Raw genomic sequence first — 25,724 nt, forward strand, 5'->3', positions numbered from 1 at the left:
GAAGGACTTCAGCTGTTCTTAAAGTGGGACTTAAGACCCATAAGAGAAGTTTGGAGGGAGATGCCATGCACATGGCTCTGAGGCTGGATGGCCCAGCAGAGCTGGGTTTTGAATGCAGACTGGCTGCATTCATCGTCCAGGTCATCCATGCTCTGCTTCAGCCTCAGTCTTGTCAATAGGGGAAGAAGATCAAGTTTCTTGGTGCAAAGGTGCCTGTCACAAATGTGTGTTACTGTGCAGGTTTTTGCTTTATTCCATAATGCACCTGCACCATGTGTTTGTGGCTAAATGGTCTGGGGGACTGATGCAGCCTTAAGGCTAGAAGACTTCAAGTTAATTAGCAAAGACATTTGATTACAGATAAGCCTAAAATGAATATATTGTAGCCACTTCAGCAACTGCCAGCATACATGTCTTTCCCAAAGTGATTGGTTTGTAAAATGTGGTTTTAAATTTTCATTTTCCTTTAAATTCAAGTGGCATGTGTTTACTGTGGCTTTTGCAGTCCAAAACCTTGTTTGGCTAACCTTGTGAAGGAACACCAGGGGTTAAAGTCATGGCAGTTTCCCACCAGTGTAACTTGGGCCAGAATTTCACCCTGGGATATAAAACACAATAATCACATATCACACAGCAGCAAAAAGCTATTAGGAAACCCAGACTGTCCAACTTGTGATCTATCCACTTGCATGTCCATGCTTCTGCATTTTGATATCCTATGCTGGGAGAGCCTCCAGACTGAAGCAGCAGTGCAGAACAGGAAGATTTTACAACAGCTCCGTAAACAGATCATTAACAAACATAGCTGTCTGTCTTAGTCAAGACAGAGCTTAAGCCTTTCAATCCATAAGGTAAAATTTGGAGGATCCTGGATTAGACAGATGTTTCAGAGAATGAGAAGGTGAAAGGAAATGGGTCACATATGCCAATGGAGGCTTTGTGGGGAGTGCAGCAGAACACCAGGATTTCAGACACAGATCTGGAAATAATGGAGGTTCAGTCCAGTTCTTATGCTACTGCAGGCATAGATGAAGAAAGCCACAGAGATAGGATTAGAAAGAGCAGGAAGGAGCACCCAGGCATAATGAATCAGCGGGGCTTGGGCACATATTAATAGGCAGAAATGGACTTTGAAGTGCAATCAGGAGCATGACAGCACAACACCTTGAAAGCAAGGGCTAAGCAAGGGCTGTTGAAATGAGGACGAACATCTGTAGCTGACCAGGCTCAGGACTCAGTGCTTTATTCTGAGGTCAAGTCAAGACAAACAAGAACCCTTTCATGGTGTTCAGGACTGTGATATACATCCTCACTTTGTTGCTTCATTATGCAGCTGTGTAAAGATAATTGAGAGAACTAAGCTAGATTTTTCATCAACAAGCAATAAAACGTGATAAATATGCTACATGGAATGGCAAATGTTAGAATTAATAAGCTGAAATGTTGACGAATTACTGTTTATATACTTGACATGTAATAATTGCTTCATTTATCATCTGAATCTGGAAAACTTAAATAGCAGGCATTTATAATTAATTTTCTCCCCTTGCAAACTGCAATTCATTCCACACTCAAAGGAGTCAGCGTTAATTTCTTTTCTATCAGCCACAGGCCATAAGTTAATGCATGAAAAAAAGTCAGAACATTTAAAATAACAGTCTAATTAAATTATATCCTCTACTGTTGGAGAAAAACACATGATTCTTCAGGAGATAATCAGTCACCACAGCAAACACCATTTAGTTCTTCTCACAAATCTGCATCTACCCACTGGCAATCTTGGACTGTCAAGATGAAGAATTCACTTTACTGAACAGATGAAGGATATTGACTTCAGCCTCATTAGCAACTTCAAATGAGAATGACAATGGGAGTTCATTAAATAATAATATTTTTCCATATATTTAGTTTTCTTCATCATGCAGAAGAATATGCTTTTCACAGCAGCTGACAAAGCCCACGCTTCTGATTAATTCTTCTTGATCATCTAGATAATGCCCTTTTCCTGAGGGTCTTTCCTATTTGAGCAGTGAGGGCTGAAACCAGCAAGGCAGATGGTGCCCACCTCAGCTGAGAACTCTGGAAGTGCCTTGCTCCAGGTTGGATTCACCCAAGTCCCTGGGAAGATCTGGGGATTTCTGTGAGGACCACATCAGTTGAAGGATCAACATACAAAGAGCTCTTCACAAACCGAAGTTGCTGTCCTGTGGAGTGGAGTGGCAGAGAATCATTAAAGAGCTGGGGGCTTTTACTCATGCAGCCATTCTAGTCAAAGAATGTTTGGGTAGATATTAAGATACACTTAATGCATACAGCAGGGAACAACTGCTCAAAGAAAGGCTGTACTAGCTACTTCTACACAGCAAAATGATCTCAGGTCTCCCACAAATAGCTACTCCTTTCTCTATGCATAGTGTGTGTGGTGCCTGTGAAAATCACTGACGTAGCTACTCCAAAGGTTATTTTATTATAGAATTGTCACAGCTGAAAAAAATCAGGTTTTCTCTTTTTTTTTTTTTTTCAGCTGGTAGACATTCTCACATCATAAATTTCATTAAGTCCTGGCAAGAGATTGAGTACTTCATGCTAAAAAAATTCTCTCAGTATAACCTATTTACTTTTAATGATGTTTTTCCATCTAAGTACTAGCAAGAATCTTGAAATACTAAGGACAAGGATATTTTTGCAAACTGAAAATAATGAACACTTCCTTGTGTACAGCCACAACCAATTAGTTCCCAGTTTTGTGTTAAGAATGTCTTTTCAAGTATTTTTAATTTTAAGATCTTCAGGGCAAAAGAGCATGTGACTTCTCTTACGGCTCCCTACCCTAATTAGTAACTTAATTCCACATACAGAGAATTAAGTAGAACTGACAGACTACAGCTTCTCCTGCATTCTTGCAATTCTCTTTTTCACAAGATACTATTGAGGTCAGGGGCTTTAGAAAAGGATAGAAAACCATCTCTTTCAAGATGCATTCCAGCACCTTTCTCACTGATATGTAGGGAGGTCATTAATTTGTGCAGGTTATTCCAAAGTCCTCCTTTGGTATTCACACTTTCAAGACAGTGCTGTAATTCCTGCTGTCTCCAGGAAAAGGCATACCACTCTCTAGCAAGCTGCACTGGAGATGTATGTAATCCATGAAGTCCTGGCTCCTGCTCCCACCACTGTTTTGGTATTTTGCATTGAAAAGTCATGGGAAAAAATCAGCAGCAGCCTCTCAGAGGGCTTCACTGCTCCCTCATGCCAGCAGAGTGCCTTTTCCAGTGGGCAGCTGGATCAGAGTCCTTTGGTGCTCCCTTGCCCTGCCTGGCAGGGCAGTAGAGAGAGGATGGGAGCTCTTTGCAGCACTAAGGATGCTCATTTGGGACACAAATAATGAGCACTTGAGCTCATTTGGCTCACCTCAAATCAAGTTAAGACACTTTGTTTAAAGGAAAGTGACAGCAAGTCCTCTTAGCAAGACTACAGGAAAAAGAGTAAGCCAGTTGTCTAAGGAGAAGGGGATAGCATCTAAATCCCAGACATCATTTTAGGCATGAAATCTGATTTTACTTAAGCACCTTCTTTCATCCTTGGCCTAGCTTTAGGGTTAAATGAAAGACACTAAGCTAATACTGCTTTGTAGCAGAGATGCCTTCTTCCTTCCCTGCCTCACTCCCTCAGCAGACTGGCCATCAGCTTTGGCTGCAACTTTAGCCCCTGGAACTGAGCACCTAACAGGAATGTGGTGTTCAGCACTGGCACATCCTTGTCCTTTCTCCAGTCATATAAGGAATCACATAAAGTTGTGTTAAGGAATCAATATAGACTCGCTAAGTCTGAACACATTTTATGCAGTAGAAGGGAAAGTCAATCCAAATCCCCTTCTCATGACAAAACCACTGGTTCCACATGAAGAGATGTTCTGATCAAGCAATTCATTGGACATCCTTATTGCAAGTGGAATATCAGGGATTTTTGCCCGGTTTCTTCAGAGAAACAAAAACAAAAAAAAATGAGACAACTGAAGCAATGAAGAGGGAGCTTCTCTTGTTATACAGAAGATGAAACTATCAAGTAAACTTCAATTAGACTTCATAATTCAGATACATTAGCAAGAATAATTTTTAACAAATTGCAACTGCATTATAATTACATTACAATTACACTAATTGTATTGTAGTTAATGTGCCTGTACTATAATGTGCTTTTGTTTTCTTTCCTTAAACCCAGATAATCAGGTGAACTAATTACAATGAATTATTTGAGCTATATGAAAGCTGCTCTTTTTTGGCAAAGTCTCATCTCAGCTAATTACAACTTGTCCTGTTTGCTGCAGAAGGTGATCTTTGCAATTCTCCAATAAGCAACATGAAGATTGATGCAGAAAGTAATTTTGGAAATAGAGCAACATTTTAAAGCCTCAGAAGCCAGAAAAGGATGTTATCACAATATGGGATAAAATCACTTTCATGACTGAAGATCCAGTTCCAAGTTTTTATTCTACTCTAGTTACAGCAAGTACCTGAATTTACATTTCCTTATTCATTCAAAGATAGTTCAATATTATAATATTGAAATATAGAATATAAATAAATATATATAGAATATATATTTATTCTATATATATATATATATATATATATATATATATATATATATAGAATATAAATAAATATTCTTAATAGGACTTTTTAGGTTATTTAAGATTATTCTGAAAGGTCTTCAATACTGGACCAAGAAAATTCTTATGCGAATTGAAGCCTATATTTAAGAAGAAAAAAATCATTGTATCAAAACAGTTCTATTTTGTAAAAAGGTAGCTTTTCCAGAGTGAAAAAAAACAACAACAAAAAACCCCAAACCAGACCAAGCCAACCAGGCAACCAGTATTATTGCTATGGCAATGTTCCCACGCTGAAGACCAACATATTTTAGACATCGTGTTTCAAATTTCCTCTCCTCTCCTCTCCTCTCCTCTCCTCTCCTCTCCTCTCCTCTCCTCTCCTCTCCGAACCTCTCCTCTCCGAACCTCTCCTCCCCCTTGTTCTATTCTAGCTGTAATCCTGTGATTCAATCCTGTATCTCTCCTCAGATTATCTTGTCTTGCCTTAACTTTAAAATTCATTGTAATGTTTCTTTTTTCTCCTAGCTTAATAAAATGAGGCAATTAATATCAGTCTAAAAGAAAGAATTTATTTGTCAGCTCCTGGCAGTTGCCAAGCAACAGACTACAATATCACCAGTCAGTTGATGGTTGGTTAAATTACTGTCTAAATTAGCATTGTTTAGGTTTTAATTCTCTCCTATAACATGGTCTCAAAGTGAAGCCCACTGGGATAGAGGTTTCAGGTCCCCACACAGGAAGGATAGAAAGCACCAGGATTGCTCATTGCTCCACAGAGTGCAAACACACGTCTACTGTCTAACAAAATACTTGTGCCATATGACTTTATATAGGGTGAAAACTGTCATTCCAACAATTGCTCTTTCAAAAGGCATCTGGACACCTGAGCTGACAGGCCTGTGTTCATCAGAATATGGGTTTGGTGCAGAACAGTGCTTAATTTATTTTATGTTTGAAGATAATATTTGAAGATATAATAAGAGCAAGTTGAAGACCTAAGAAATATAAAGTGAGGAAAGGGAGTCCACGTTATGACAATTCAATAAATATCATTGACAGACTTTGAGTTATGAACAATAAAATAAACCCTCTCCAGTCTTTTTATTTTTAAATGTGTGTCTTTAGATTAATCATTTTACTAGTTATTGAGACTTTTGGCTTCCCAAAACTAATTTTATCCAAGTGCATAAATTAGTACATAGATTTTAATACATTATATGGCCCATATTCTATGCAAAAATATTATGATACAATTTGTCTCAGGTCAGTGCTGTTAAGAAGGATTGACTGTTTTGCTACCAAGTAGCATAATTCTCATTAATATATTTTAGCAGAAAATCTGCTTGACCCTCTAGACAGTGCCAAGACAAAGATTGTACAGCAAGGGATAAACAATGACATTGAACTATGCCACTGGTTACTCAGGAACTCCTATGGCACAGGTACCGAACACAGGAAGGGAAGAGATATTGCTAAGGTGAACTTGAAGAGACTTTTGTCTGTTTCACCCTTGGCCAACAGTAATCTTATGATGTTATATTTATGGATGAATGAGAAAGAGCTCTGATCATTGCTGGAAGAAGCTGGAACAGCCGCAGGAACCTTTCACAGCCGTTTACATCACTATGTGAGGCCATAAGCTGAGGAGGCTGAGGGGAGGATAAGGATGCCATTGAACCAAAGTTGTTAAGTAGGATGGTAATTCTCAGTGCATGCTTAAAGAAGGCACCTGGAACAGTAACAAATATATCTGACATGACTGAAACAGATCACAGGACTGAAGAGTTTTGAAAAGACCTCTAGTCCCACCTGTGCTCAAAGTAACAGCAGGAGGCTTATTCCTGAAGATATCAAGGTCTCATCATGAGTAGCCTAGCAATCTAAACGGCATTTTGCAACTCAACATCAATCTTTGTCTACTGAGGAGTAGCTCAGTTCAGCTTAAGACAAAAACATGCTTCTTTTTTCACATGACAGATTTGCAGATATTCAAATTTGCAGTTTGGGACTATCTGGTAAATGCCTTGAATCAATTATATATATAAACATATTATATTATGTTGATTATCTTGAAGAAATTATAATTGAAAGAAAGGTTTCAGAAAAATTTCATTTGTCTCCTGATTTGATGGTGTGAAAGTACACTTGATGTTTAAAAGTCTGAAAGCAGTTTTCTTCTGATTAATTAACTGAGGAATGTAATATAGGTTAAGATGATATGTAGGCCAGAGAGCTTAGTGTAATACTTACAAGAATGTCTTGTGAGACAGTCTTGTCCTTTTTATGGTAAAGTGAATCAAGGGTCAGATTTAGTCCTCACATTGGTGAATGACAACAGATTTGAGAGAAACCCATCCGGGCCTTATTTGCATGACTTCTGATTTTATTTCAAATGTCAGAACATTAAAAACTTAAATTCATAATTGAAGTTAGCTGCTTCACTTGATCCTTTTCAATGAAAAGAAGAGTTTCAATGAAAAGTGTTGAATGAGACCAAAAAAGGGCTTTTAGGGATCTGAGAAAATGACTTTTGTCTAGATGTATTAAAGCACATGTATTAAAGTACTAAAGCAGTGTGTTACTATTTTATACAACGGGATTTACTAGTGGCTTTCTTCCTTTCATGCACATGCAATTTTGTCTGCACATTATTTCTGATTTAAATAATTGATTAAGGATCAAGTTCAGAAGAAAATTTGAGGAAAGAGCCAAAACAATGTTCTCAAAGTAAAAAATTGTAATGGAAAAAAAATCATTGGTAATAGTGACTCAAGAAGGAAAAACAAGCAGAATATTGCTTCATATTTGCTGCAAGTGAACTGAAATTCCATCTCATTGAAGAGCTTGGCTACCTTTTAAATAGAAACAGAACACAAATTTAGCATTTACCAAGTCAGGGAGGGTTATTCCTTTCCAGAGGAATGTTTTTCTTTTATTTGTTACAGGATACCCAGTCACAGTATTGAAATGTGAACAATCTGGGCTTTAGAGACTTATTTTTCTTTAACTCATGAGTCTGTGTGATCCTGATACACTCTAGTATTTTATATAGGCCTTAGGAATGCAACAATAATTTTAGTTCATTAACTGAACAAAAATATCATCAAATATTGAGTGGTTTAACTGATTTCCTTTGCTAAAAAAATATAAAAGTACTTGCCTCTTTTTTCCCATTTTGTAAAGTGCTTCCCTGAAGTTCCTACTTCCAGCTGTATTGTAAAAGCTTCTCCAACCACTGCCCAATTATTTTCATTCTAATGACACAAATCTTCACCACTTGTTTGACTCTTGAACTTAGAATCAGTAATCTGCACTCTGTTCTCTGACTATCAGCCACCTGTCTGCCAACTGAGCATGATTCCTTTCAGATCAGCCTTCTTGGGCACTCTTAACTTACTTCCTATACTCCTCCATTTACCTTTCCTAATTACTATTCCAGTGTATTTTTGGAGGATCCCTCAAACCGGGCAGTCATGATCTGGACCATGAGACCCTCAGAAATTTTGAGGAGGTGTTAAAGGTGGTGTTGGACACAGCAGCAGGCAGGGCTACCACTCATGGGGAACCTCATCAGACTGAGAGGGACCACTTGAATTTCAGTGCAGGCAAATGCAAACCCTGTCCTGGCTGGCACAGAGTAAACCCCTGCACCCGCACAGGCTGGGAACTGCACAAGGGTTTCTGGTGCACAAAGCTGATCATGCAGTCTTGTAGCAAAGAAGGGCATGAAGGTGGTCACAGGCTGGAGAGAGATGCACAGTAAAGGCGTAAAATTTCAATTCTTGCAGGTAGTCAAAATCCAGCTGTGCAAGAACCTGAGGAACCTGGTGCAAGCTGGGCTGGCTTTGAGCAGGGGGTTGGGTGGATAACCTCAAAGGTTCCTTCCAAACTATTTTGTTCCATTATTCTATAGCTGTCATGTTACTGTGGTAAAATTTACACAGCCTTCCACTTTAGGGTTTCACATATTAAAATTATAGTTATATTGTCTTCAACCTATAACTATTTGAGATTGAAACATTATAGCATCACTACTCTGTAGACATAAAAATTAGAAAAGAAAGATACTGTATATCTTTTTCCCCCTCCTTTTTTCCTTATTACTACCCCTAGTGGATCAGGGAGGAAGCTGAAAGCATAAAAACTAGAAAACTTGTGGGTTGAGAAAAGGACAGTTTTATAGGGAAAGTAAAAGGCTATCACTTCTAATGTTGCCCCCTTCCTTCTTCTTTCCCTCTCTTTATATACTGAGCATGATGTCAGATGGTCTGGAATATCCCTTCGGTCAGCAGGGGTCACCTGTCCCGGCTGTGTCCCCTCCTAATTTCCCATGCATGCCCGGTTTCCTTGCCAGCGTGGCATTAGGAAAATCAGCAAAGGCCTTGGCTCTGTGTAAGCACCGCTCAGCAATAACAAAACCATCTCTACATTACCGACTCTGTGTTCAGGGCAGATCCAAAACAGAGCCCCACACCAGCTGATGTAAAGAAAATTAATTCTATCCCAGCCAAAAATAGCAGACAGGTTCACCACAGCGATGGCAAAACCACATGAGAGTAAGAGAGGCTTGTTGCTATACAAGTTTATAGCCATAAAGCACAATATGAAATCGCCAACAATGCTGAAGGAAAAGAAAAGAGAGGGGTTTGTGACTGGAAAGAACTCGGGCAGAGGAGAAGGGAACAGAATTTAAGCCTGAGCGTGTGTCGCTGGCGCAGCCGCCCCGCTTTGCGAGCGCCGGGCGGGGCCGCGGGCAGCGGCGGGCAGAGCCGGGGGCACAGCGCCACCTGCAGCCCGCGGGCGGCACAGCCACCGCCACCGCCACCGCTCTGCCTCCTTCCCGTCCGCTCCGCTTCTCTGCTTGTCATCAACACTGTCCGCTTGTTCAAAAGAGAGCCTCACCTGGGTATGGCCAGCTTTCAGCTGAAACTGTGCTCGAAAATCTGAGACAGTGCTCAGAAAGCTACAGTCCGATTGATTCTCAATATGTAAGTAAATAATCAAACTTTTCAAATGGTAGTCTATTACAGAAAATGTACATAATCTGCTTCGATGGAAAAGGTATAATTAAATGATTGAATTTTGCAAAAACTGTTAGCAAAAATCTGATTATTTGGCCATGTAAACGAAAGTGTTCCTTTAATTCAGTGGTTCCACAAGCAGTGTACTTCAGAGAAGGTAAACAGGAAAGATTAAATCACTTCTTTTTAGTGACTCAGCTTTATTGAGCCTAGCAGTTGCAGTCACAGTAGCCTTCAAAGTGTTTTATTGCTCTAAGCATACACTAAGCCAGATCCTAGTTTTCCAGTTAACTACACTGGGATCATTAATGCATATCTAATTTGGGCATGAATTATTCAGGTCCCATTACTTTGGGCATTATTAAAAACCTTTAGCAAGTCAGGTAAGTGGTTAAGAGAAGATAAATGTATTTGCCATGCTGTAAACACACCACATTTGCAACTGTTTAATTACATTGTTAGGGGAGATGGAGTATTTGCTGATGACTTACATTATAAAAACATTATAAAAAAAATGTGAGGACAGATCTTCACTGGAATCATATTTTAAGTCAATCCTGAAAATGACCTGTTTCTAACACTCTGTCAGAGTTGGACTGTTCTATGAAACTTGTTCCACATGTAACCCCCCCCTCAAGAAACCCACTCCATTCCTTCAATTGTTTTAAGCAAAGGCGCAGAACTTGAATTATTGAAGAGTGAATAAGGTTTGTGGCATGGGCACTGACCTTCAGAAAGATTCTGACTGCCCTGCACCAAAAGAAAACTCAGGGATCAGCAGGAGAGGTTTCAGGACATCTATGGGATGGAGGTGAGCTGGGCTTTTGATATGAATTCACACTGAATAATCAGATCCATATGGCACAACGTTCAGCCACAGTGTGGTGGAAATGACATACCATTATGGACCCTAAAGGTACTGCCTGCCACTTATCTAAGCAAGCTCCAACTTAAATGCTTAATCTAAACTGTTTTAGCTATTTCTCTCTACATGTTTGTAAACACATTGGAAAATTACTCTTTGATATGCTGCCACCTGTATTGTGTACGATGCAAAACAAAAATATATTTTAATAGAAAATTTGAGCTGTGCTTGTAACTGGTCTATCTGGGGTGGTTTATTGGGGAGACTACTAACAGCACAGATGTGGTTATAGATAAGCTGCAAAAGCTTAAATGTATTATGCAACTTATTTCAGTAGTAATAAATAACTGGAAGGAGTCAGCTCAAAAGAACTGAATTCTTCACAGTTTAATTCATACAAGCAGAGATTATTTTGGCAATGCAGTTTGGAAATTACTTTCATTCTAGGTAGAGAATGGTGAAAATATCCAAACATTTCTTTACACAAGTACCTTTTCTCAGTACTAAGCCCTAACATTTGTCTACCCCTATGGTACCTACTACAAGAGGATAGCTTTCCATCTAGTGCATTAGCAGGTAGCAGAAATATTACCTTTTATTATAAATAGAGGTATTTATTCTCCACTAAGCATTGATGACATTCATTTATCCAACATAATTGTAGGGATCACATTTTAATGCCATATTCCAGTACCAGTCACAGGAGAAAGACTGGTAGAGAACACTTAGGTTCTTGAGAGCTGAAGTGAGTTTCATCTCACTCAATTTCAGCCTTTTTCTATTGCTTTCCTAGATTTTATTTATTGACTGTAATGGAAGATAAACACCTCCAGAGAGAAAATCATTAGAGACAACCAGGGCAGAAAAATCAATTCAATCCTAGTTTTTTGATAATACAGAAGTTTTGCCTAACCCTGAAGTCTCCTATTTGTGACCTGGTTTGCCTGTTTGGGACCTTGATAATTGTCAGTGCAGCTTTCCTGGGGGTTGTACTTCTTGCTTTTTCTGCTGATCAAAGATGATCTACTCCATATCTTTTGCCAAAGTAAAATTAGGAAAGAAAGTTTGATCTTTCCAGTGGATATTACCAGGCTTTTTTATCTTTCATAACTGGCAAGACATATGCCAGTTCAGAGCTGGTTCTATTTTAGCTTATACAAATCATATCTAATTCATTTCGCTGTTACATTGCTCTCTAATAAAAAAAAATAAAAAACCCAACCAAAACCACCCACCAATACATGTCTCAGTAATTAGTATTGTCTGGCAGCCCCAAGGTAAGTTAAAATGATACTGCCATTTTCATTATGACTGCCTTTTGGAAATGTAATAGGAACTTCTTATTGTGGACTAGATAGGGAAAGATGTATATGAAAAATGTCAAAGGTCACAAATAATTCTTTCCAGGTCCCATTTACTCTAGGAACCTCTGTCTCTGTATATCTCTGCTGTAATATGCTGGCTCATTTGCTGGGTCTGCAAAGAGCAAGGATGATATCAAGACTTTCACTTATTTCCATGCCTGGCCTGCACATTAAAGCAAGCCTGAGCTCAGAGGCCACCCCAGCAGAGACTGCCAGAGACACAAGACTCTCTGCAGGTTCCTTCTGAAAGCACGGCTGGAGAGCTCAGTCTTTTGGGAACTTCGGAACATTAGGTTAAAGTTTCCTCACAAGGTCTTTATGCTGTGGTTTATCCTAGGAATGAACAGGGAGAAAACAGAGAAGTTCACTCATTGTCTTGAAGATGCTCCCCAGAAAAGTTTGATGACAAGCAGAAGATTTATTACAGTTCTCCCTTGCCGCACTGAAGTGGATGATTTCCATCTGCCCACTCCAAGAGTTCCAGAAACGGGAATAGCTCTAGTAAAGAGTCCCAAAAGGTCTGAAAGGTCAGTTAAATTTTACACTTCTTTAAGAAAAATGCAGCTCATTTCTCAATTGGTTAGGATGTGCCACAAAAAACCCCTAAAGGCTCTGTTTGTGTGCTGTTAAATGGATGCAAACTGTATTTCTTGACATTTTGTTGGCTAATAAGAAAATACACCTAAGAATAAGATGCACATATGGAACATTTATTTGTCATACCAGCCCTGACAAGTGAATTTCCCTTTAGACTATAAATACAGAACAGCTGTGAAAACCTAGACAACTTATTATAAGCAAGTATATGCTGAATAATAAAATGAAAAGCAGTTATTTTGGAAATGGAGTCTTAAGGCTGTAAATGACCTCATAGAATTTCTTTATACTAATCATGTTTTTCAAAAAAAGGAGAAATATGGATTTTTATATCTTTTGGTGATACTGGTGTCTTCAAACTTCATCTGTTTAAATTTATTCATTAGACAGAAATGACAAGTTGCAGTAGTATATGTTATTATCTTACCCTGACATAAGTTCAAATGTGAGATCAGATCCTTTCTCAACACTTAAAGTAGGCTTGTAAGCAGCATGGAAATTGTAACATGGCTTTCATGGGTTTGGCCATGTTAAGACACATAGCTTTAAAAACAATTTGGATGAAATCTGCTGTCTGTAAAACAGTAATAAAGAAGATACTTGTTCTAAAGTTTATTAGACTGTGTGACTGTTCTTCCTATGCAAACACAGTGGAAGAAATATATAAAACATTTTATAACCAAGCATGCTCTGTTAAACAAATGCAATGCAGCACATTCTATTAAACAAGTTGCTTGGAAGCAAGATTTTAGAAGATTTTATTTTCAAAATAGAGCTTCCATGTAAAAAAAATTAGATGGAAGCTTGATGTAGCCATATTATGTCAACAGAGAGGGATATATTTCAGGCACAGAAATCAACATAATTCTTCAGGCACATACTAGAGAATAATTTAACACAACTGGTGGTCTGTGTTGAAGAAAAGCCAAACACTGGAGCTGCAGGGATTCTGCAGGTCAGAAACAGCGTGGGAAAACCTGCTGGTACTATGGATGGCATCCTCACTTCAATGAATGGCAATTATAAGCATTCTCTGAAAGTCATCAGTAAGTACATAAAACCTTTCAGATGAATTTTCACTTTAGTCAATTAGCAGCAAAGATGAGAGAGAAATGGTTTACTTTATGTCTTGCCTTAATTCATGATTTCTATTACTAGTGCTCCAGGATATAAAACAGCATTTGGATACTTAAGAGAGAAAATGTTTTCAAACCTTACTTACAATAATCTGCAGCAATATATCATATAATTATATGAATAGAATTAACTTAAAACATCACCATAAAAATAATTTTAAAAAGGGCTTCAAAGTTGTATTATATTGTCAAATTGCATAAAATATCAAGTTAACATTTCATGTCCCTTAGTGTGAATATTAATTTTAATTAGATACATTTAAAACCAGTAATTATGGCAACTTGGTCTGATTAACATGAGTTAAAGCAAGCCAGAGTTTATGTTAATTGCATTAAATACCCAAATTGTAACTTTTGTTAGAAATGTTTCAGAAACTGATAGAAAAGCACTGAATAGTCTGCAATAAGAATTTGAATGTGCTCATTCTTCACATACTTTTTCATCTTTCCCTTCAGAAGAAGCTTTCCTCTTTTCTCTTGTCTACCCCTACACACTTTAAAAGCATGTCATCACAATTGAGGCGAATGCTGATCATGAAAACAGCAGAAATAAAGGAAGATATTCCACTCCTGTTTCATTACAATAGCTAATATCTTACCTTGCATCTTTATTCAGCAGAGATCTACAAATTCTTTCCCAGTTTGGTGCTTGAACCCAGGAAGTTAGGTCTTTATCCTGTTTTTAGTAAGTCCAAGCTAGGTTTTATATGTCATACTCACATTGAAACATAGTACCACATTATCCAGTAATTATATTTAATAGACAAACCCCTTCTTTTTGATTGTATTTTTTTCCAGTGCTGGGTTTAGTCTGAATCTCTAAAATAACATATATAGTTGACTCAAACTATCCCACAGGGCTGCCTCTATTCTTGCCAGAATTTGACATTTATAGGTTTATATAAGGTCATCTTTCTCCACAGGCTAAGAATTACAGCAATGTCAATTTTTCTGCTTTACAAAGCCAGTTCCCAAAAGGGCAAGTGACTACAGGATCCAATTGCTTGGAAATTATTTCCAAAAAACCTGAGAAAGCAAAGAGAAGATGAGGTTTAATACCACCTCTCATTTATCCAGAAATTTAGAATTCTGGAGTTATGTTATCTGTTAAGAATGATGAGGCATATCAGTAGTTTTAGGAAATATAGACTGGTCAAAGAAGTGAGCTAACACTGAAGTCAAGGGAAACGACCACACATGAGCTTAGGAGCCCTGGGTCACAACCAAGTTGGATTTAGTGACAGCAATCATCTGTATGTTGATGGGGGACAGCGTTGTGTGCCTAGAAAGGAAAGGTATTTTCCCTATTTCTGGGATCTGCAATTCCTTACTGACAGGAAACTGTGTGAAGTTCTGATGCAACTTCATTTTTGTTCTCCTTCTGCAAGGATTCATTTTTTCTGGTGTTTGTTTTTCCTGTACAACAGCCCAGTGCCCTCCCCACTGTCCCCACTCCTCTCCCCTCTGCACAGTCGCACTAAACAATTTTTGAAGTTTTGTACTACAGCTGGTTTGCATCTTTGAATGAATTGAAATGCAATTCATGTAAATCACCTCCTGTCCTGCCAAGCCAATAAATAAACAAACCAGAACCCAAGAAAAAACCCCAAAAATAATACTTTTAGTTTCTTCCTGTTGGACTTATGCCACCAGGAACACCTTCCTCCTTCTGATTTAAGATTAAATTAAAAATACCCCATACCCAACCAAAGATGTTTCAACAACAAACTGTTACTTTCCTCTTTTAATTGCAAAATTATGTTGTTGGATTTCTTTTTGTAGTTGGCACAAAACCATGGTACCTTTCCATTTTAGTATATATAAGATATATATAGATATATGTAGTTCATTATGCTGTAGAAGATCTTGATTTGTACATGAGCTGCACTTGCAAATCCCAGCTCTTCCTACTCTGTTTTCCTTGAATGTTGCTGTTACCTGGTGCAGAACCACATGAAATACTGCTCTGCTCTACTGTTCTCTGCCACAATCTTACTTAAAAGTTCTTTTTTCTTCCATTAAAATCAATGAAAAAACACACCACCACCCCAAAACCCCCTCTGCCAGATTTGTATATGGCAAAAGCCCTGACAGACAAGGATGTAGAGGGATTTTGTCTACATTTTATCTTGTTCTCTGAATGTTGACTCTTACAGCAGTTCTCAACACTGACTCATGCCCAAAGCTAACCTTCCCCCTCCACTCAAACCAAGCAGCAACCTGGCTGCTTACTCACTGACACTTTTCTCAGGTGAAATATAAATCCTGCTCTTCTGGGACACAGTCCTACACCTGGAGAGATGCCTAGGAAGGCACAGGTGAACTCCCTTGAGAGGTTAACACACCCTCTGATGTTCCTGTTGTGACCTAATGAAATTTCTATTACTCATGCACACGTTACTGGTCTACTTCCCATTTTCAGTCTTTCATTATGTGGGATATGGGACAGACCAAAAAATGTCATATGTCATGTGTTTGATTCAAACACACAAAGGAATAACTCCTCCTATGCACTGCACTTTCATGTACCACAATCAAGATTTTCAGATATTAGCAAATACAGTTTTGGTCACCCCACACATTATATATGAAATTGAAAGCCAACTATATTTTGCAGGAAAAAAAATATATCAAACTTCTGTACTTAACAGCACTCCATTTGTTGGAAGTTTTAATGATGAAACATTTTAAGTAGAATTTGACTGTATGCCAAACAAATAGATCCAAATCCAAAAAACACCACATAAAACTCTACTAAAAAAGTGAAGCTTCGCTGGCAACTATTTTTAGGGTTACTCTTGCTTTAATTACACTACAAATTCTAATGTGGCACTAAGTCAGAGGCTTATTAAAATTCTGTATCATATTCACATGCCCCTACTAAAATAATAAAATCAGGCCATTTGACAAGATGCATTTTTCACAGTATATAGAATTGTTGTAATTTATACCTGTCTTAATACAAATTTCTTAGCAAAAATATCCAGCTTTATTATCTGGACCACTGAAACAAACAAGCAAGCTTGTTAAAACCCACCTCAGCTCACACAATGAACCTCAGAGATGCCTGGGTAAACAACAGTGGTCCCACTCATACATTCTTTAATGTTAATGGTAGATATGAAAATCAGTATTAATTCCTTCTGTTTATCAGTTCATCTGCACATATTCACAGCAGAGAGCATGTTTGAAGTACCCAGTCAGGAAAACAGCCATTATTGAACCTCCATCTGAGTGGAGTTCCACTATGCAGCTGTGTGCCACCACTTGTCCACAGGGAAGCTGCAAGATGTGTGCTTTCCTCGTGGGGCAGTTTTGAGAACTAAAGTGGGGAATGAGGAGAAAAGGATAAAAGTTAGTGGTGGTCTTTTACAGTCTGTTTCCTGGCTTTGCTGAGAGTCCCCCACATAAATCTTTCACCAGTGCCAAAATGGAATGCTGCCATCATTTTACATCAAAGACAGCTGTGTTTGCTCCTCAAGTTTTTTGAAGGTGGTTCTGAGTGACACATAAAATAACCTGTAAATGTGATTTGCTTCAAATCAGAAAACTCAAGATAATTCACTTACAGAAACAGTATTCTAATTTCTCTCACATAATAGTGTCTTTGGACTCCTGGCCTTCAAACATATATTGGATTGCCACTTCAAATAACTTTTTTTCACTCAGGGTGGAATTTTTGCCTTCCTTCTATTTTGCCTTCCTTCCTTATTTCAGTAACTGTGGTTAACAGGGTAAAATTAATAAAGTGGAAAGTACAGCTAATCCAAAAGGGTCTTTGGCTTACTTGGTAAAGTGGATAAACTGTTTTAGAGAGGGGAAAATAGAACATAGAAAACCCCAAACAAACCTTTCTGTACCTTCTGCATACATTTTTTCTCTCTGTGTACCATACTGAATAGATTGAAGGCTGATTCTTATTTGCATGTTTCTCTGTGTATTAGAAGGGCTAACTCGGTAATTTTTTTTGGCTGCATGATAGAGAAATAATAAGAATGAATGTTTCAACTAATGAAAGACCCTGAATGAGATACTGTGGATGTTTGCTTCTGGCAGAACATAGTCAGTGACTTTCCTAGGTTGACTTACAGCTGAGTTTTAGATGTGTAAAATGGTTGAGCTGAGGATCAACTCTATAAGTTCCCTATCACCTCCATTTGAAATTCCTAAGTTATTTAAAATAGAGAAAAAACAGAGTATTTTCAGGGGGTCTAAAATGAAATAGTTTCTGTTTTCAACATCTATAATAAGAATAATCTTCATGATTAGAAAGCCATGGGCTAAAAAAACTGAAATGGAATCAGGGGTTACTGTCCAGCTTGTCAGTATGCCAATAACATGCCAAGGGCTGATAATGGAATTTAGTTACTCACCTGCTGCTGTAAATGGAAATAATAAAACATTGATTTTTTTTTTTTCCCCAATAGAGAACAAGATAACTTTTTTCTCCTTTATTAGGGAGTTGTGAGGAGTAATTATTATTTGAAATGGGTGAGGAAATTCATGGCAGTGACAAAACATCTATATATTTTTAATTCACACAATGAAAAAATATGTGATGGATAACCTAAGGAAAGCATGCAAGTGGCATTGGTGTTGAATTCCTAAACATTTACTTGAAATAAGCTTTGGCTACATTTTAAATGCATCAATATACTTTAAAATATAAAGTATGTAATATAAAGATATTCAAACTATTTTAGCCCACATATTTTTGTTTTCATTATTAAAATAGCTTATGTGGTGGTGACCAATAAACAAGAGAAAAGGGATTCACTAGGGAAACAACAGTAAAGAAATGTACAGTCTATCAGGTTTAGGATGAAAAGCAGTAAGGTTGAAAAGAAACAGTTACAGAAACAAGAATTTTCAACCAAAAAAGAATTCTTCTGCCACAGTTTTGTTTTTTTTTTAATATAGAAAATACTAAACTATAATTGACAGTTTTCAACTTGCTACAGAAGCTGATTCTGAGTGTATCCAGAAGACTCCAAAGATTCAGATTCTGGTTCTAATAAAATAAGAAAGGCTCATTTAAAGTCGTTTCCCACAAAAATTCGCTGTATACTTTCCAACACAATCTGTGTGAATTGAGACCTGAGGGCTATAGAGACGTCTTGGAGTCCAAATGTTCAGTCAGAAAAAACTTCATAAGCACAGAAGTTCCTAACATAAAACTACATAAAACTTAATTTCACCTTTGGGATTACACTTCCATTAAGGTTGCTCTTTCCTGTTCACTCTTTCATTCACTCATTCATTCACCATGTTGCAATGAACTGTTTCTGAGGAATAATATGAATGTCTCTTTATCTGCCCTACAATGAAAAAAACCCAACAAAACAGAGGGAAAATAACTGTATAATGCAATCAATTTTAGGTGTTTTGTTCTACTACCATCCTTCTCCTATCTTATTTGAATTTTGTAAGAGAAAAGAAGCAGAACAGCTGCCTTTTCCTAATCTTGATGTCCTGACAGCTCCAGATTAGTGAAAAGCCCTGCAAACTGCTTAGTTTTATATTAGCTGTAAGGCACATGATGACAACAAAGTTATTTTGTCTTCTTGTGACTAATACTTAGAGGGGAAAAAAATTAATAGAAAATGGAGACTAAGCACAGTGTCATTAAAAAAGAGGAATCTGAGATACTCTGGTGTGGCAGCAGAGGTTATACTGAACTGATCATTCCTTCCATGCAGCTTGTCTGTAGTATCAGACAGTTCAGAGAGGCAGGGCATTAAAGCAAAGACCCAACAAAACAGGAAAAAAAACCAGTAATGATGGAGTTAATGCTATAGATTATGTAGCTAAGTAGATATCAATTACTATTATTATACATTGAGTATTATTGTTTTCCAAGTAACTTCAGACAAGAACTGCTAAATATTTCATTAAGGCATAAAAAATTTTACTTAATATGGACTTGCTACCATTTCAATTAAATTCAAATATGCCTTATCACCTCAAGTGCATTTTAGACATGCCTTCCCTATTAACTAGATTTTAATGTTGAAATCCCGCAGATGTTTTAGGAGACTTGCTACAATTATTTTTTTCACATATTGATGATCAAAAAACCACAAAATATGTTCTTGGATATGTCTAATACTACATACGGACTAAAAAAATGTTAGAAAGCTGAAGACATGGCAGATACGAACTCTTCTCCAATTTAAAGTGCTTAAATTCTGAAAGACATAGATAATAATGGAATTGGTAAATTTGCAAGGCTGATTTGAGTAGCTGAAAACCTGTATGAATTAGGTGCCACTGCAGACCTTGCTGTACATACAAACCAACACCCTTCATAGAGAGATACATATTTCCCCTTGCCATGAATATCTACAGGATTCTGAATTTGCTTCTTTTGACCTACTCATAGTACTAAGCTAGAGTTTTAACTTCTTTGTACATTATTCACCTACTATGACAGATTTTTTCCCTGACAGATTATTTCACCCAGTGCCACTTCTTCTTTTATAATTACTTCTTTAATTTCTGTTACTTTAGTAGAGGTATTTATGTTCTAATACTGTATCTAACTGTTAACACTAGTTCTTCCTCATTTTCACTAGAGAATATTAATGCAGTTCTGGGAAAACTTATTTAATAGCTTTAGGCATTTTGGGAATGCAGAAATAATTTCAGAATAAAATAACTTAAAAAAACGACTGGAGTGCATGTGTAATTAATACTGTTTTTCTCATCTGAGAGAAGGATTGGTCCTGAGAATATAATTGCAGTTAATGTATTAGTAAATTCCATTTCTCCTCTGGCTGAGGGGAATCCTTTCTTTTCACAAAAATTATGAACAGTTAAATCGAGTGAGATAATAGATATGAAGATATTTCAACATTATGTTCATATCTCTCTAATATTCTCATCAATAACACCTCCTATCATCAGGGAAGCTTGCAAGATGTTATATAAAGGAGTATTAGGCACATTATCTTAGTGAATTTTCCACAGGTTTTGGATTCTTCTGGAGGCTTGATAAATCCTGGAATTTTAAGAAATACTAAAATTCTCTGAAAATAACAATGCACAATCTCCAATTTTTCCACTAATGTCAATCCGAGATTTTGATCCACAGCTTGAATTCCCAAAGCTATTGGGAGGTTTATGCTTATCCACAATCTGACAGCATTCATTATTCTAAATATGCCTGTAAATGTAACCCCTCTGATAACAGGTGAATTCCTCAGTCTTCAAATCAGTGTGGCAGCATCCATTCAATGGATAAATTTATAGTTTATAATTAAATTTCAAGTTCAGAGTAAATTATTTCACACAGATGTTCAAGGAAGGGTGTGGATTACTTTGTTATGTAATCACCTTTAAAGTGTATTTTTCCACAGACAGCTATCTTGATTAACATTTTATTCATGATGTTCATCAATATTTCTCACTTAAGCAGATTCAGTGTCTAATAACTTTGTTTTATCATTTGCATTACACTCTAATGTTTCTAATCTACTTTTTACAGAACACAGAAAATTCTCAAAAATCAATATGTCTTCAAGATTTTTTTCCAAATGTAACTCTCAGGAAGTATTTAGGAGTAGAGGTTGTGGAGAGAGAACAGTTAGGCTTCAGCATTGCTGAATCAATCCCAAGACTCCTTTAGCTGACCTTTAGGTCAGCTTGCTTTGCAATTTTAATTATTATCTAATCTTTTTTCAGCTATCAGTTTTGTTTTGTTACTATTTTTGCCAAACTAAACGACACCACATAGGTGATGTGTTAACACAATAATAATATTTTACTTACATTTCACTCAATCCAAATAATAACAATTAGTAAACAAAAGAAAATAGCACAAATTAAGAAGTAAATAGTACAAATTATGGGAAAAAAACTAAAATGTTTGTGAAAAATGGGTTTCATAATATGAAAATTATTTTAATTTTACCTAAAAATAACAAGTAGAAACACTTCAAAAAAATGAGTGCTTCAGGATACGAAAACATTATTAAAATGTAATTTAAATTTACCTATGAATTCTATCAGTTGCAACCTTGAAGTACTAATACAACAACAACAACAACAATAAAAGTAATAATTCAGTTTGGGCTCATGTTTTAAATATTGCAGGAAAAATACTTCCAGGAAAATTCCAATCTAAAAAGTACAACATGATCTAAGTAAAAGCTGCTATAGGAAATGAAATTGTGGGCTCAAGCATCACTTTTATTACACATTGCTGAGGATGGCAAGGGCACCTCAATTTCAGCAATGCAGACGAAGATTAGGCTGAGGCCCTTGACACAGCCTCTGATATGGCTTAGATGATATATTATATTTATGGTGCAGCATAAAACAGACACACTTATCTATATCTCTGCAGAAATACATGACTGCAAAGTACCACATCTTGTCACCTTAAAGGCAAAAAGGAGAGAGTGTAACTGTTTTAAGTGTATGTGTTTAAAATGCAATTTTGCTTTTAAATGGCAATGATGTTAAAAACCCCATGTTCTGTTGAGTCATTAGGAGGGACCAGCATATACCTACAAATTCATGAGGGAATGATCCTGACCTTTTGCAATAACCAGGTTTTGGGGTGGGGGATATGAATTACTGATAGATTGCTAAATGCACCTGCTGCATTTAAATGTTTTGTGTTTTACCATTAAATTATGAAGTTGTGCTTTTCTTGTCTGACATTTATTTCAAGCATATGTGCTTCAAGCTTCCTAAGTCATAGATATGGGTTATGTGCTGCTAGCCCAGCTGCTCTGTACACATGGATTAAATTACATTTTGGGACAGTGGTCAGATCTTAACTGTGATGTGGTGATCATCAGATGGGTTGTTGTTTGTTTTTTTTTTGGAGCACAAAGGCCTGCAGTATCCCTTAAACCATAAAAATCCTGTTTAGAGTGAAAGGTTTGAGATATTACCAGCAGCATTCAAGCAGATGACATCTTAAGCTGACTGATGATCAGCAATCATTATGAAAGTAGAATCCTTACTTTCAAAAAGCAGTACCTCAGAAGAAAATCTGACAAACTGACTTCTAAGGACTTCCTGAAATTCGTACATCAGCAGTTACACAAATACCTGTAATTTACATGTAATTTATCTGTGGTGTCGTGTAATAATCCTGTGAATATTATTTTTACTTCTTAATTTTAATTAGTTGTGAGTTCCTATTTTATTGAAGAGGTTGTTCCCCTTCATGACTGTGATGTAGATTATATTTTTATTCTTTTTTTTAAAATATATTTTTCTTGAAAAGTTTGTTAATTCTGTTTTTCTTCAAAAAAGATATCATTAGTATCTCTGATGTTAAAATTTGTACAGAGGGAAAATAAATTTTATTAGACCCATGATATAGCTAGAAAGGAAAAAAACCCACAAAGAGAAGTGATTTTTTTCTTTTCTTTCCTATTTTTATTTTTATTTGTCATTTCAGTATCTTAAACAAATCTTGGTTATTTTAGGCTTAGCTAAAATTTATGCTTTATTTCTCAGTCACAACAAAGAAATCTAATCTTGCCATCAATCTGAATTTTATTGCTGTCAGTTCATTGAAATCTATGTTAATTACTCATCTCTTTCATCTTCCTTTTCCTTTTTCTTGCTTCACAATATTTCAAAATATCCTCAATACTAGAACTTTTAGAAAGAGTAAATTATCTGCACCCATTTTTCAATAAGAAAAATGCCTAATCCCACAGAATATTTTAAATTAAAACCAGTGGCAACAATGAAAAAGAAAAAAAAAAAAAGAAAAAACAATAAAGCTAAAAATATTTCTTACTGATTGAAGAAAATTAGGAACTGTCTGACTGCAAATCATTCAGGGAGACTGTATGGAGGTAAATGGAAATATTTTATAAAATTAATTTCTTTATTAGCTTGTTTCATTTTTTTCCTCAAAAGCTTCCTGCAAAATCTTCTAGGTTTTATCTTTAATTGAAAACCTCTGGTCATAATTATCATGGAACTGGCTTGAGTCCCTGGAACTATTAAAAACAAAGAAGAAATATTAATTAAGCTGAATTTACTGCCAGTGTAAACATGTTAATAATGATAAAATTCAGTCTATGCATTACTACTTTAAGCCATTCATTCAAAACTGTTCAGCATTTCATGGCATCCTTACTTCTACGCAGACTAATGCATCACCTGCACATATCTGGGCTGCAGTGAATGCAATTTTGGAGAGCCTTCAACATAGATCTGATATGATCTATATAAATATATAGAAATAATAAAACTTCACTGTAAATCTTCTACAGCTGCATCATTCTTTGTATGCAGATCCATCTAAAAGTTACAGTAATTGGACCTTTATTTCTGGTTGCACAGTTTGTTGAACTCATAAAGGTCGTGACTCAAGATGTTTGGCAGAATGACATTTGGAGGGAGAAGAAACCGTTTGTTATGAGAAGCAAAAAGAGATAAACAGAAATGCAGAAGAAAGCACTAAATGTCAAGCACTTCAAGACCATGCCACTTTTCATGCTTTTTCACAAATTCTTAACCCAGTTTGGAGAAGTCGCTCAACAGTAGACAAAGAGATAGAGTGTAATTAAAAATAAGTATTGGGGAAGAGACTACACTTACTTTCATAACATGAGAAGATCTAAACCCCAAAAGCAATGCTACCAGTGACAGGGGAGAAGTAGAGAAAGAAGAGAGCTTGTCCTGTTCCCCTGCCAGGACATCAGCACTTGGCTAATGCAGCAGGAAGTGCAGCACCAAGGTTTTATCTGATTTTTCAACTGATGCATCACAGCCGGGGAACCAGAGAGATGAGATGCCAGACAGTCCCTGGAAGATGTGTTCTGTGTGATTTCAACCAGATGCTCTAAATTCATGCCTCCCCACCATGAACCATAAGGGGAGAAGCATTTGCTGCATGGGAGAATGCAAAGATCTCTGCACAAAAGCCCTCTTATCACACAGTAGAGCTAGAGGAGAATTCGAAATGAAAGTTCCTAGTCTGCTCTAAGTGGCATGTGGTAATATTTAAATTCAAAATTTATTTTATAATAGTATTACCATCTTGACTTGATATTAGATCAATCTGAAGTGTAAAATCCTGGCTTCAGTGGTGGAAATAATGAATTTCATTATTACCTTTACTGAGGCTAAATTTCAGCTGATGCATAGTGACTTGATGAACCCACCATGATTTGCACCAGTTGAGGATTTGCCCCAGATTTGCTAAGCACTGCTGGGCTTTGCACTATGGGCACTTGCCCACTGGGAATAATGGTAACCATTAGCTTACTTCACAGGCAAAACTACATCCATCAAAAGGTCAGAACTCCCTGTCAGGACTAGCTCTAGGTGAATTTCAGAGACTGCTGTAAAAGTACCTTAATGAAATGCAGAAGACAATGCAGCATCCCATAAGCCACTTTACAGCAAAGGAGAATATAAGATATTCATATCAAAGAACATATGATAGATTATTCTTTCCTCCATTATTGCTGTGGCTTTCTTTTTCTAATAGTTTCAGTCATAAAGCTGAACATTATTTCATTTAGTTTTGAGGCCATATTTTAATAGTAACTGTATGAGATACAGTCCCAAGCCCTTTGTACAGATGAGTTGATACCAAACAGATTCAGCATTTCTTTTAAGAATTTAGTCTGACCTTTGGGTAAACCTTGATCAGCACTTAAGGGTATGTTATATTTTCATCACTCAGAAAAACTGGAGGGGATGACCAAAATTTGCTCAAATAAAATGTATTTATTCTACTAATAGAAATTGTTTCCTTGTCCAGAATGACACTAAATGACACTGATCCACTAAATGCAGAACTTCCAGCTCTTGCTGCTCACCATGTTCCTCCACTAGAACCACAAAGAGCCATGTACAGAAATGTAGGAAAAGCACTTCATTTCTAACAGTCTGAATTGCCTATTCCATTGCAGCATTTTTCCCATTTATCATAAGAAGGGCATGACAATTGTGCTTTACCTAACTTTTATTTATTAAAATATATATTTTAAAAAGATATCTCATCCTTTGGTCTTCATGGTCTTCTGGTTCTGACTGAATTATTATGTGATGGCTAAATGTCATAGCTGGAGGCATTCAACTTTTGAGGGTTAGAGGCAAGAGAATAAAATCTTTGCAGGAGACATTACCTCAGTAATCCAT

The 25,724-nt window shown here is 36.7% G+C and overlaps 1 protein-coding gene across 2 annotated transcripts in view; it reads left to right on the forward strand.

The window, feature by feature from the left end:
- The first annotated feature begins 9,404 nt into the window (after positions 1-9,404).
- LOC111922796 (uncharacterized) overlaps positions 9,405-25,724 on the forward strand; it is a 32,031-nt gene continuing 15,711 nt past the window's right edge. The window contains exons 1-3 of one of the 2 annotated variants that reach the window (XM_086880144.1): positions 9,430-9,603; positions 12,203-12,392; positions 13,310-13,508. In XM_086880144.1, coding sequence (XP_086736270.1) covers positions 13,451-13,508 — 58 coding nt within the window. In that variant the 5' untranslated portion in view covers positions 9,430-9,603; positions 12,203-12,392; positions 13,310-13,450. Of the gene's footprint in view, positions 9,604-12,202; positions 12,393-13,309; positions 13,509-25,724 lie in introns of both variants that reach the window. The other variant, XR_015284221.1, reaches the window with a different exon arrangement.

The sequence above is a fragment of the Cyanistes caeruleus genome, chromosome 3, assembly GCF_971803275.1.
Source record: "Cyanistes caeruleus chromosome 3, bCyaCae1.hap1.1, whole genome shotgun sequence".
Lineage (NCBI taxonomy): Eukaryota > Metazoa > Chordata > Aves > Passeriformes > Paridae > Cyanistes > Cyanistes caeruleus.